The 12,201-nt window shown below is 33.6% G+C and overlaps 1 protein-coding gene across 1 annotated transcript; it reads right to left on the reverse strand.

Moving 5' to 3' along the window:
* Positions 1-936: 936 nt before the first annotated feature.
* LOC107006664 lies at positions 937-3,730 on the reverse strand. Its single transcript, XM_015205180.2, has 2 exons — positions 3,257-3,730; positions 937-1,594 (listed from the first exon to the last, which is right to left on the reverse strand). Exons 1-2 carry the CDS (start codon positions 3,686-3,688, stop codon positions 1,556-1,558), a joined length of 471 nt encoding a protein of 156 aa, XP_015060666.1. The 5' UTR covers positions 3,689-3,730; the 3' UTR covers positions 937-1,555.
* Positions 3,731-12,201: the final 8,471 nt, after the last annotated feature.

The following is a 12,201-nucleotide window of genomic DNA, read 5'->3' on the forward strand; positions in this document are numbered from 1 at the left end:
GGGGAATTTCACGTGGAGTTTGCAACTATAATATGTTATTCTACGATTTTAGGACCTCTCACATGAAATTCATCCAAAACGAACACATAAAACTTGATAAAACATGCTTAGACACACAAGATCATTTTCAAGGAAAACCGTTGAACGTCATGGACGTTCTTGGACATTTGAGAATGAACCATAAATACATATATAAACATCTAATCACACCTGAGGAAAATGGGGGACTTAATCATTGAACGTCTTAGTCGTCCCTTGACGTATAACTTCCATATAACCTAAAACTCTAGACACTGCCTCAATAACACATTATAGACCATTTTAGGACCTTATACCTTAATGAGAACGATGTTATGATGTAGCTTCACCTATGTCATTTAGGGCTGGCAAGGGGACGAGAAAGGGGACTGGGGGACGGGACAAAGGGGGACGGGACGGGACGGGGGACGGGGAGGGGGGATTTGACACGGGACCGGGATTGGGGGGACCGGGATTGGTGGGACGAAAATAGGTCACATCCCGTCCCACTATATATACGGGATGGGATGGGATTTGGGGGGACGGGACGGGACGGGACGTGATGGCATGAGACGGGGGATTATTTTTTTTAAAATATTTATATATTTTTATTGAAATGATATGTCTTTAGCTAATAAATTTTAAATTTAATTTTTTATTTTCAAAAATCAAAATAAATTTTCTAATTTAAAGTTTCAATTTTCAAATTTTAAGAATCATTTTTCAAATTTCAAGTTTCAACTTTAAAGTTTTAAATTTCAAATTTGAGAAGTTTAAATTTGTAATTTAAATATTTTAAAGTAATGTAAATTGTAAACTTGAAATTAAGTATTTTAAAATTAGTTTAGTACTTTAGTATATGTATTTAATTGTATATATTAAAATTAAAATTCAAAACAATAATTGTATAAAAAAAACTTGAACAAAAGTTAAAACCTTCAAATTTATTCAATAGAACTTATAAGTTACAACTTACAATTAACAAATATTAGTGGAGTAACTAATCTACGCAGCCACCTTCTAGGAAGGGTTCTGTTTCAATAAGTTCTCATACGTAAAACTAATATTTGTTACAGATATTAGATGAGTAACTAATTTTACGCAGCCACCTTCTAGGAAGGGTTCTGTTTCAATTAGTTCTCGAATGTAATCTAATAATATCTGTTTTCTCCTTTAAAATTTAATTGTAATTGTCGTATCATATCGATTGTGATATCCTCCGGTGTTGGCAAACTTGTTAGAAATTCTTGTGCCTCTAATTCATCATCACTGCATTCAATTTGTGTTTTGATCCAAGTTGCTTGTTTTTTACTTAACTTTGGCAAATTGTTATTCATCCTTTCGGCATTGCACCAGTCTCTAAATAAAACTGTTGTTTCCAAACTGTCTTTCGCCAATGAATGTCTATGATCACCGATTTGAAACCTTGCCGCACTGAAAGCAGCCTCCGCTGCAACTGATGAAGTTTGAATAGCTTGAATATCACGAACCATTTTGCTCAAAGTTGGAAATGCATCGCTTCGTCTACTCCACCATCCTAATAAATCTTCATTGCCATCTTTGATTTCCAAGTTTTCTAAAGATTGATTAAGATATTCTTCAAAATCATCACGGTTAGTAGAATTAAGACCAAGAAAACCTCGCATATAACATGAAATTGGAACTGACAAATCAATCTCAACATTAGAAGTTTGACCAACTTCTCCTTGAAAATTTTCAGTAGTTCTATATTTTTCATACAAAAGTTTTGCTTCTATTTTTTTGCTAGACTTACACGCTTCACAATGTTGAATTTCTTCCGGTAAAATTTCTAAAGATTCATAAAAAGTGTCGACAAGGCCTTTCACACCTTGTCATTTATAAGCAGGATGAAGTAAAGTAGCCTTCAAAAAAACTTGAGGAATAGGAAAAAAATATTTTTAAAATTTTTCAATAATACCTTCAATTGCAACTCTAAATTTATCTATTTTTTTTTATATTTACAAAATTGAATTGAAAGAGCACAAATATTTATTAATACGGAATAAATAGTAGGATAATAAATTCCCGAAAACATGGTAGTAGCATCATAAAAAAGTCTTAAAAATTGTAATAGTTCTTTAGTTTCTTCCCAATCTTTATCACAAATTCTATCTAATGGGTCAGCATTATGAGCATTAAAAACCATTTGAATGGGTCTTCTATATTTATAAGAAATCGAAAGCATTTCGTAAAGAGAATTCCACCTTGTTTTAATATGTTTTGGAATTTTTCTAGGTGACAATTCACATAGTGAACAACGCTCATTAAATTCCCTAATTCTAGCAGCATTGTTTGTATGAAAAATCCAGGTAACAGCATATTCAACTTTTACGCTACCACAATCAAATAATGAAATACCATCTTGTACAACTAAATTTAATATATGTGCAACACATCTAACATGAAAAACTTTATTGTCAATTGGACATAATCAAACTTTTAACATGTTAGCAGCATTTGTATTATTAGATGCATTATCTAATGCGACAGACATTATTTTATCAATAATAATGTAATAATCTAAAACACTTAAAATATTTGAAAATAAATATGCACCAATTTTTTTCTCTATACATAATTTATAACATATAATTCTTTTTTGCAAATTCCAATTATGATCAATCAAATGTGCAGTTAAAGTTAAATAATCATTTCCATTAACACTACAACCCATGTCCGATGTAATAGACACTCTACTATCTAATATGCTAAATAGACAACGAAGAAATTGACAATGTTTATCTTCATATTCAGAAACATCAGTTTTAACAGTATTTCTTGAAAAGCCTCTATAATCCGGATTATAAGTTTGTTGAATATATTCAACAAAACCGGGATTTGAAGGAAAACTATAAGGCAAACCACAAACAGAAACCATTTTAGCTAAATTTTCCCGATCTAATTCCTTATTATATTTACATTGTGTTATTGGACCAGCGGGGTTAAAAGGATCTAGTGTTCCTTAAAACATGTTAGAAGTAATCTCTAATTCATTAATTGAAATTCCCTTTTTTCTATTGGCTAATGCTTTATCTTCTTTATATTGAATCGGCACACAAGATAACAAATGTCTATTTACTCCCCCAGTTCCACCTTGACCCCCACCTTGTTAATGTTTAAAAGCTTGCTTACACTTATTACAAATAGCAACACTATTTTCTTTATCAAAAGTCATAAATTGCCACACAATAGAAGTTTTAGGTCGTTGATACTTCACCTTCTCCCTTGTGGGAGGTATAAGGGGTGGATGTCCAAAATTTTGCTCCGGTAAATTGATAGTCTCATTTGGAACTTCTGTCACCGGACTAGTAGGTGTTTCATCTAACTCCTCTTCTCCCAAATCAGCTTCTACTTCTTCACCTGAATTTTCATCAACATTAGGATTAATATTACCATAACGTCGTTCTAAACTTTCGTGATCGAGTTGAACATTTGAATCAATATTATAAGGAGTATCATCAACATAAGTAGAATCATTTATGTTAAATCTAACTCTACTCGTTGATTTAGATGAAGTACCACCACTTTTACTACTCTTTTTTTCTTTACTATTTTTTTTACCAAAATTAAATAATTTAAAAAGTCTACTTTCTTCGTTATCTTGTGCTTTCTCTTTTCCTTTACCGCTATTTTTTTTGCTAGAACTCATACTTAATTATATATATATATATATATATATATAAAGTGTAATATAAAAATAATAATAACACAAATTTAAAGACAAATAATAAAATATAAATATTATGAAACGAATGTACAAAACGTCTGCGTTAATAGCAGACATTAAACCGATTGTTGAAGCTTGTGATTTGTTGTAACTTGTAATTTGTAACTCCAAGCCAATACTTGATAACAAATATGAGATAATATAATTATATTTATTGATATAATATGAAAATTTTGAATTGAAAATTGAAATATATGGATTCTAATAATATGAGAATTAAAATTGAATAGAAATTAAGATTGACACTTGAGAGTTGAGAGTTGATGAAATATAGAAAATAGATGAGAGAAATGAGAATAGATGATTTCGTAAGAAATAGTAGAGGATAGGTGTATTTATAGTATTAAAAATGGGTTAAAATGTAATTATAATAACATGAGGGTTTAAAATAAAATTTTAAAAGTAGGGGGTGTTAGGGGGTGGTAGGGGTGTTTGGGAAGACAAAAAGAGGCATAAATCCGTTGGGGGGGCCCACTAGCCATTTCCCCAATGGATAGTAACGGATAGTTTTTTTAAATTAAAAAAAAATTGGGGGGGGGGGATCCCGCGAACTGGCCGGTTCAACCGGGCCGGGTCGACCGGGACGCAGGGGTGAACCGGCCCCTGAACGGTCCCCTCATCCCCCATCCCTTAATACCCTTAAACCCTGGGGGATAGGCCGGGTTCGGGACGGGTCGGGACGGGACGCGGGCCAGATCGGGCCAACCCGGTCCCCCTGCCAGACCTAATGTCATTAGAGGGGTGTTATATATTCCTACTTAACATGGAGGCCAAAATCCTCAGTAGTTTTATTATGTTTGGGGGTCTTGCATTTGACTATGAGTTAAATGTATCCTTATGTTATAAATTTCATTTATTATACTATGTTTTAATGCCCTTTTTTAGTCATAGTGTCATGGGAAGATTTGTAGTTATTTTATATTTCTCATGTAAATTAGTAGATAGTTATGTTTCCTCATAGTATGTTTTTGTGACAATGTATGATTTGAAAGTTGTTACGTGATTATATTTTTGATTATATGATGAGCATGTCTAATGGTGGAGAAGGTATTTCCTCCGTAAGTGAAATAAAGATGATGAGGTAAGTGTGCACTTTGAATCGTGGAAACAGTAACAAAATTTGTTGTATTGCTTAAAATGCTTAATGATGTGTAGTTTGTGTCCCTTGTAAGTTTTATTTATTGAGTATGAATTTTATGTTCATGACTATATGTTTTATGAGTTGTTAGTCGAGTCCTCGAAGTCCTTGTGTTTAGTGTCATTTAAGACCCTCATCATAAATTAGGTTGAGGTAGTGCTTCTCACATGTTTCATGAGTTAATAATGTATGAAAATAGTGGATTTTAGTGTATGAGGTCAATTTGGTAAGTTTGGAAGTCAAACATCAAAGAACGATCAAGACATTCGGAATCTATCCTTGTGTGTGTGCTAGTGTCTCCTTGTTTGTTTTTCATGATTTTAGGTGCTGTTTGGAGTATAAAACCAGTGGGGATGACCCTAGTACCTATAGATACATACAAAGGGTCAAAATGATTGAGTACGACACTACGTGGACAACCCTAAGGGTCCCCAAGGATGACCTAAACATTGAATAAGAAAGATGCCAAGGGCAACGTGCACACCTAAATGTGGAGGCCACCTCTCGTCACGTGCCTCGAACTCAAGCTGCATGTACATCGCGCAACTTGAATGAAGCTTTCTACCTAAAAATATTGAGAGGTCAAATACATAGTTGCCTCTGCGACGCGCAACCACTTCCTTGGTTTGGTCGCATCATTTTAAAAACAAATTAGACTTATGAAAAGGGTACATTTAGTGTAGGGGTCGTTGGGAACTTTGGGGATTATTAGTAGACGATTCACACAATAATTCAAAATCTTAAGTTCAAAACAAAAATCTCTCTAAAATCCTTTTCTCCCAAAAAAACTCCATTTTCAAGAACCTTCAAGCTCCGTGTAAGAAGACCAAATTCTTCAAGTTACATAACCAAGTAATCTGGGTTTCTTCATATAAAGGTAAGGTAGTTCATCCTTTAACGTTATTTCATTCAAGGAGCCATTCCAACGATTTTTCAAAAAGGGTTTCAAACTCTAAATTCTTCTATCTTTGATTCTAAGCATGGTTCTTTGCATGAAAATATTTTAATTGATGAAATATGTTATTTACAATGTTAGTGGATTATTATGATGTCAAAACCCCAATGAACCCATGCTCATGCTTATTTCTAACTTTTGGATTATGGAGTAGGTTTAATGTACATGTTTACATACTGTTAGGGTTGTGTTTCTTTATGTTATAATATGAATAGTTACTCCATATTTATGTTTATTTATGATTATTTTGTGAAGTCTTTAGAATAGGTGCCTAAGCTTAGATGAAGGGTAAGTAGGTTTATGGTGTTTAGTTCTTATTGAAGAAATCTTGAGTGGTAAGTTGGTTTAGGTTGTTTAGTTCTTATTGAAGAAATCTTGAGTTGTATGGTCCACTATTAGTGGCGGTGTTTACTTGAAGTATATGAGTATTTATGTGTATTGTTATTATGACCTTGAAGGATAGCATGTGAATTAAAGTGATGATTATGATGTATACGCATGTGGTGCATTATATAGTGGTTAATGTATGTGTTGAAGAAATCTAGGCTAAATTAAGTATGTGTATATGTGAAGCATGCTAGTGAGTCAATCATGATGAATGAAGGTATGAGCATGTTTGGAAGTCAGGTTATGAATATAGTTGTTAGGTAAAAGGTGTTCTCACATGTATTCACCCTCAAACTAAATGTATGAATTAAGATTAGTAATAAAAATTAGGGATTGTAGGGTAGAACTCTTCATGAGTTGAGATGAAGTGTGTAGGACATTCCCTACTATTCCTAAAGAACTCTAGTAATGAGAAGGGGATTATTGGGGTGAATAGTCTTCGTGAGTTGAGATGATGTTTTTAGTAACAACCTCACTATTCCAAAGAGCTTTCTAAGATAGGTTGGAGGTTTAATACCTTTTGTGAGTTAAGATGTGGTGTTCAAAAGTAACCTCTAGGGATAAGTAACCTTCATTTGTTTAAATGTGGTGATAAATAGTTATTCTTTTTACATATAGTAAATGAATGTTTAAGAAACTGGCGGGGAGTAATGCTTAGCACTAAGAGGATTAGAAGAATGGGTGGGTACACTTCGTGAGTAGAGATGTTGTATCTAATGTACCTCTTTGTATGAGTGTTCCTTTTTAGTAGAAAATGTGTTACTTAGAAGCAACCTCCTTATCTCTTAACTATGTGCCTGTATAGGTGTAGATATTGGAGAATCCATTTAAAGGATAAAGAGAATGACCCTACTTTAGGAATGTAGGGATCCCTCATCCTGTAGGACTTAATACTAGGATTCCATGTCTAGCTCTCATGTTCTATGTTAGTTAAGTCTGTCCCCCACAAATGAATGTAATAAAATAAGTCTTCTTAAAGGTGTATTACTTAGGTTAGGTTGTGAAATAGGATTCTATCTGTCCATTGCACGAGTAGGCATTTCGAGTGAGTCTTGGTGTATCCCTATATTAAATGAATGAATGGGTCATTATATGATGTAATGAAGTAATCTGACTTAATGTCTAATGTTAAAGAAGCATGTTGATATTATGTCTTTTATTATGAACGTTATGTAAATAATGAATTTGATGTGCCTATTCTAGGGTGATTTATAAGGAGCACTAAGATGAGAGTAGTAGTATGGGATGCTACTTCCACTTTGGACTAAGTTTAACTTGTGAGTTGTCTTGGGGGTTGTCTTGGAGGATGATCTTTATGTGAAGTTCCTAAATTCACGTATGTTCTTCTAATATCTTAGTGATTAATGTTGACTTTCAGAATATAATGAAGTATGCTTATATTAGGTAGTCCTAAGGATCACTTTGGTGTGTATTGAAGAGGTTGTATGAGTGATATGTTCATGTCTTACCTAGGTTTAGAATAACTTGGGATAGGAAAAAGCCTTTATGCTAAATGATGATCTATATGATGTTTTGTTCATTGATGTTTTACTTAAATAGCATGAAAGGTTTGTTTCAAGTAAAATATCCTCTTTTGTATATTTTTGCATAATGTCATACTTAGTACAATGTTTGTGTACAAGTTGAAGGAAAGTGAAGGTATCTAGAAGCAAAGCTTGGGAAATTGACTCTCTCAAGACTTGAGATGTCCTCATATATTCAAGGACATAATCTATGTTTCTTTAGTTCTTCTTTAAGTCTTGTATCATACTTATTATGTATTTTCTTTCAATATAAAAGGGTCTATACCCTATGATGTTTAAGATGTGTGTTGAAGTTATCTTTTGAAGATGAGATTTATTCCATAGATTTATAAATGAGTTTCTTATTACTATTCTTGTGAAAATTTTTTAAGTTTGCACTACTTTTCGTAGTTATGTAATGAATGATAGCTAAGAGGCTTGTGTAAGACATCTGTGAGGTTAAGTATGCCGTGTGATGATTCAAGAGTTCTCTATCTTCTAGGGTATACTAGCGGTTCGTTACATCCCAGTAGTAATCTTCATTAATGATCTGATTAGTCTCTTCTAGACCCTATGTGAATGTCTCATCATCATAGTTCATAGGTATTCAAAAGTAAGAACTACCCTTTCACTTTAGAAACCACATACAAGTGAATAAACCTTTCACTCTACACTTTATTGTAATCACGAGTAACTACGTTCAATCATAAAATAATCATACCATAACATACTTTCATACTTCATAGATAATACAATAGTCTAGGGTTATGGATGATGAATACTTGTTATCAACATCACACTCACATATTAGACATAGAAGCATTACTATCTAATTAAATGATACTTCATAATTGAATTGAAGAACAATCAATATTCATACTTTATTGCCCTTTTATTACCTTTATACTTCTATTACCATAGGATACATAACAAATGAATGTACAATGTATATTCAAGAAGTAATGCATAACAATTATCATTCTACATAATCATATAATCATCATCTTCTAAAATTACCATAGGATTCCATGATAAAGTGAATTTAGGGAATACCAATGGTTCATGGGTAAATCATGAGTGATTATGAATATTGATCATCAATAAAAAGTCAAAAAATGATAAAAGACCACAATTCATCATAATTAAGTATCAATATCATTTTTAAAAGAGAACGTATATCTAGATTCAATCCCTAGTTTTGGGGAATTCGAAACCAACATTTAAAGGGCCTCTTCGGGAAATGAATCCCAAGAGTGAAAGAAATCATACAATAGGGATGATCTTACCACGAATTTAAGAACAAATCCTTGGTGAATTCGTCCTCTTCTTGAAGTTCTAGTGTTATTCAATGGAGGTTGGAGTTCGGGAGAGAGAAACTAGAGAGATGTGGGTTTTGGAAATATTGGGGTGTTAAGTTAGTTTGATGTTTTATTACCATTTTATAGTCTTTAACTAACTTAATTGACCACCTCTTAACCCCTTGTTAATTAATTAACTAATTTTACTAACCTTGACCGAAACATGGCAGTGAAGCAAGCCCCAAGCTGTGACGCCTTGTCGACAAGGCGTCGATCAAACCATGGACCATCTTGGTCATATGTGATTTGGATCAGAAACATGGTTTTGCTCCCTTTTTGACATAATTTATGTCTTGGCCAACGAGTACCATCGACAGGCCATTGTCCCATCGACGGGTCATCTATTTGCTCGTCATTTCGCTATTGGCAATTTAAATGTTTTGGGTCTAAATGTGGGTTCCTCTCCAAGGGCCCTTAGGGTTGTCCTTTGAGATTTGTACCCAAATGTTTTGACCTTAAACACATTCTAATACGTGTTTAAACCCCTTTACACAATTTTTTATTAAATTCCGACTCCTAAATCCCCAGAAAACATGCCAAAGGCATACTTGAACACATTTCATAAATTAATGGACATCATGGTCTTTTGATAACATTTCAAATTTTAAACTTCCTAATTAGTTTCAATATATTGTTTTAGGCTTAGAACATTGTTTTAGATCTTTATTGATTTAGTGAGGCTTTAGACTAAGTCATAAACTTTCGGAGTGTTACACCAACATCAATTATACTAAATGAATGCAACATCATATGCGAAGAATCAACATTATGTATTTCATTTATAACATATGTATAAAAATGAACGACCCTAGGGGTCATATAAAGTTCCACATGTGCAATGTATAGGTAAAGTCCAATTCCTTACCTACACTAGTACATATCTAAGGTTATCCTATTTATTATGCATCTCTTTACTTCCAATTATTCATTTTACTTTTGGGAAACTTTTCCATAACCGAAATGGGACCATGTGAGCTAAAAATGGAATTCGGTGTCAACCCTTCACATTGAAAAAAGGTCATCCTACTTGGAAAGATAGGACATATGCATCATAATAGCGTCATTGTGAATCAGCTAGATAGGTTTCCTATGGGGGAACGTAGTTAAGGAGCTAGGAGGTTGTTACTCGAAACCCTTTTATGATAATTAGTATTGTAGTTTACACATCATAAGAAAAATAGTGTTAATATTCTTTCCTTAGTGAAGGAACACCTCTCATTTTCAAGTTCACTCTGTGCTAAGCTAAATTGACCTTTTAAAGAACCTGTAAGTCTTTCGTAAACATTATTTCATTAAATAGGCCATAGGGTATTATCCTTCTTATATACATTTCATATCTCATAGGTTACATGAGGAGAATATCCTTTCATCAAAACCAACATCATGTGAGATCATTACTTCATAACATAATTATAAGATGTACATGAGAATTTTCTTCAATTCCACATAGTCACACACCTATCACCATCATATCACAATTTATCACATTCATAACATGATCATACTTTAATAAATTCATCATTCATAATATAATAAACCAACATTACAAAAGATAAGCCAACAATAACATAATAGCAATACTAGTTCATAGCCTTGAAGGTCTTAGAAATTGCTTTCAGTAAAAACATTCAAGACCTCCTTTCCAAAACTATTATATACACTCATACTCACCCCTCAACCCATTTTCATCATCATTCAACAATAAACTACACAAGGACACCCTTAATTTCATTATCATTGGCCATCAATTTACATGCTTCAAATGTTAGGGTTAGGGAAAAGAGACATATGTTGATTCTTCAAGGAAATGATCAAAACCCATAAATTAAGCATCAATATACAATCTACCAATCCTATGTAATCATAATTCAATATAATTATTCAACCAGTTCAATTTTAGAAGGAAACCCATTTGTAGAGAAAATCCTTGAGTTTAGGTTATTTTAAAATAATCTTTGAATGTACTTCTAGGGATGTGAATTCGAAGAATGAAAGAATCCATACCTTTAGGAATACCTTATCCATGAAATTGAGTAAAAAAATTGGAGATTCGGTCTTCTTCTTGAAGCTTCAATGTTTCTTCGATGGAGGTTGAGGTATAGAGAAGTGGAAGAAATTCATTATGTTTGAATTAGGAATTTTTTTTGAAGGGGAAATTGAGTGATAAATGACCTAAAATAAATATTTTGGAAACCCCCAAATTACCCCTCACTAATCTGGACATTTAAATAAAAGTCCAACTTGACCTTGACATAGAAAACAATCCAGTCTTCATGCCCCAGTTCACGATCCTTGAACAACTCAACGGCTTGTCCTGGTGCTCATGAAGTATGGGGAAATAACTTCCCCCAATGTGCTATTCTAAAGGGTTCTAAGTAATCTTCACAACTACCCCCTTTCCCGTGAACATGCACCATGACCCTTCAAGTGGCTCACGGTCCCTTGGGAAGTAGCCCCTCCAAACTCTCCATTTCCCAAAATGTTTATGGCAAGACCACAACCAAGCCTCCCCCTCCATCAGGTACACCACGAGTTGTGAAGTTACTCGTGGTGACTTGGAACCATCTAGTACAATGTTCCATATTCCCCTCATGTCAAAGGCATCTTCACGAACCCCCCCACTTGGCCGTCGTCATGCTCGTGAGGGTGAAGCAGTAGCCTCCCTTTTTAAGGCTGTGTTTGTTTTTTTGATTTGGTATCCTCCCTTAGTATGGAAATTTAATCACCCATATTAGGAACCTATCTCAACTATTATAATAATCATATGGACTATCATTTATACACCACTTGAACAATCCTACCACCACTAGCACCACAGTAGTTTAGGTTACAAGTTCAGCAGACATTATGGTCCATTTTAGTTTCATATGAACCTATATTCAGAAACAAAGTTAATTAACGTAAAATAGGACCTCTAACATCCTTATAACCGTTAAAAAGTCATTTAACTAATCTTGGAGCCCTATCTTAGCTCATTGAATTACTAGGTGAAACACCAAGTTCGAACCACATCTTTTAGTTGATAAAAGGCTATCTCGGCCTTCTCTTTGAACTCACCCCCATAGCATACAAGA

Source organism: Solanum pennellii, chromosome 12 (genome assembly GCF_001406875.1).
Source record: "Solanum pennellii chromosome 12, SPENNV200".
Taxonomy (NCBI): Eukaryota; Viridiplantae; Streptophyta; class Magnoliopsida; order Solanales; family Solanaceae; genus Solanum; species Solanum pennellii.

Coding starts and splice junctions, on each gene's coding strand:
- LOC107006664 (XM_015205180.2), bottom strand. CDS start 3,688: ATGAGTTCTAGCAAAAAAAATAGCGGTAAAGGAAAAGAGAAAGCACAA. Junction 1,595..3,256: donor TACCTCCCACAAGGGAGAAG/GTGAAGTATCAA, acceptor ATCAATCTTTAG/AAAACTTGGAAATCAAAGAT.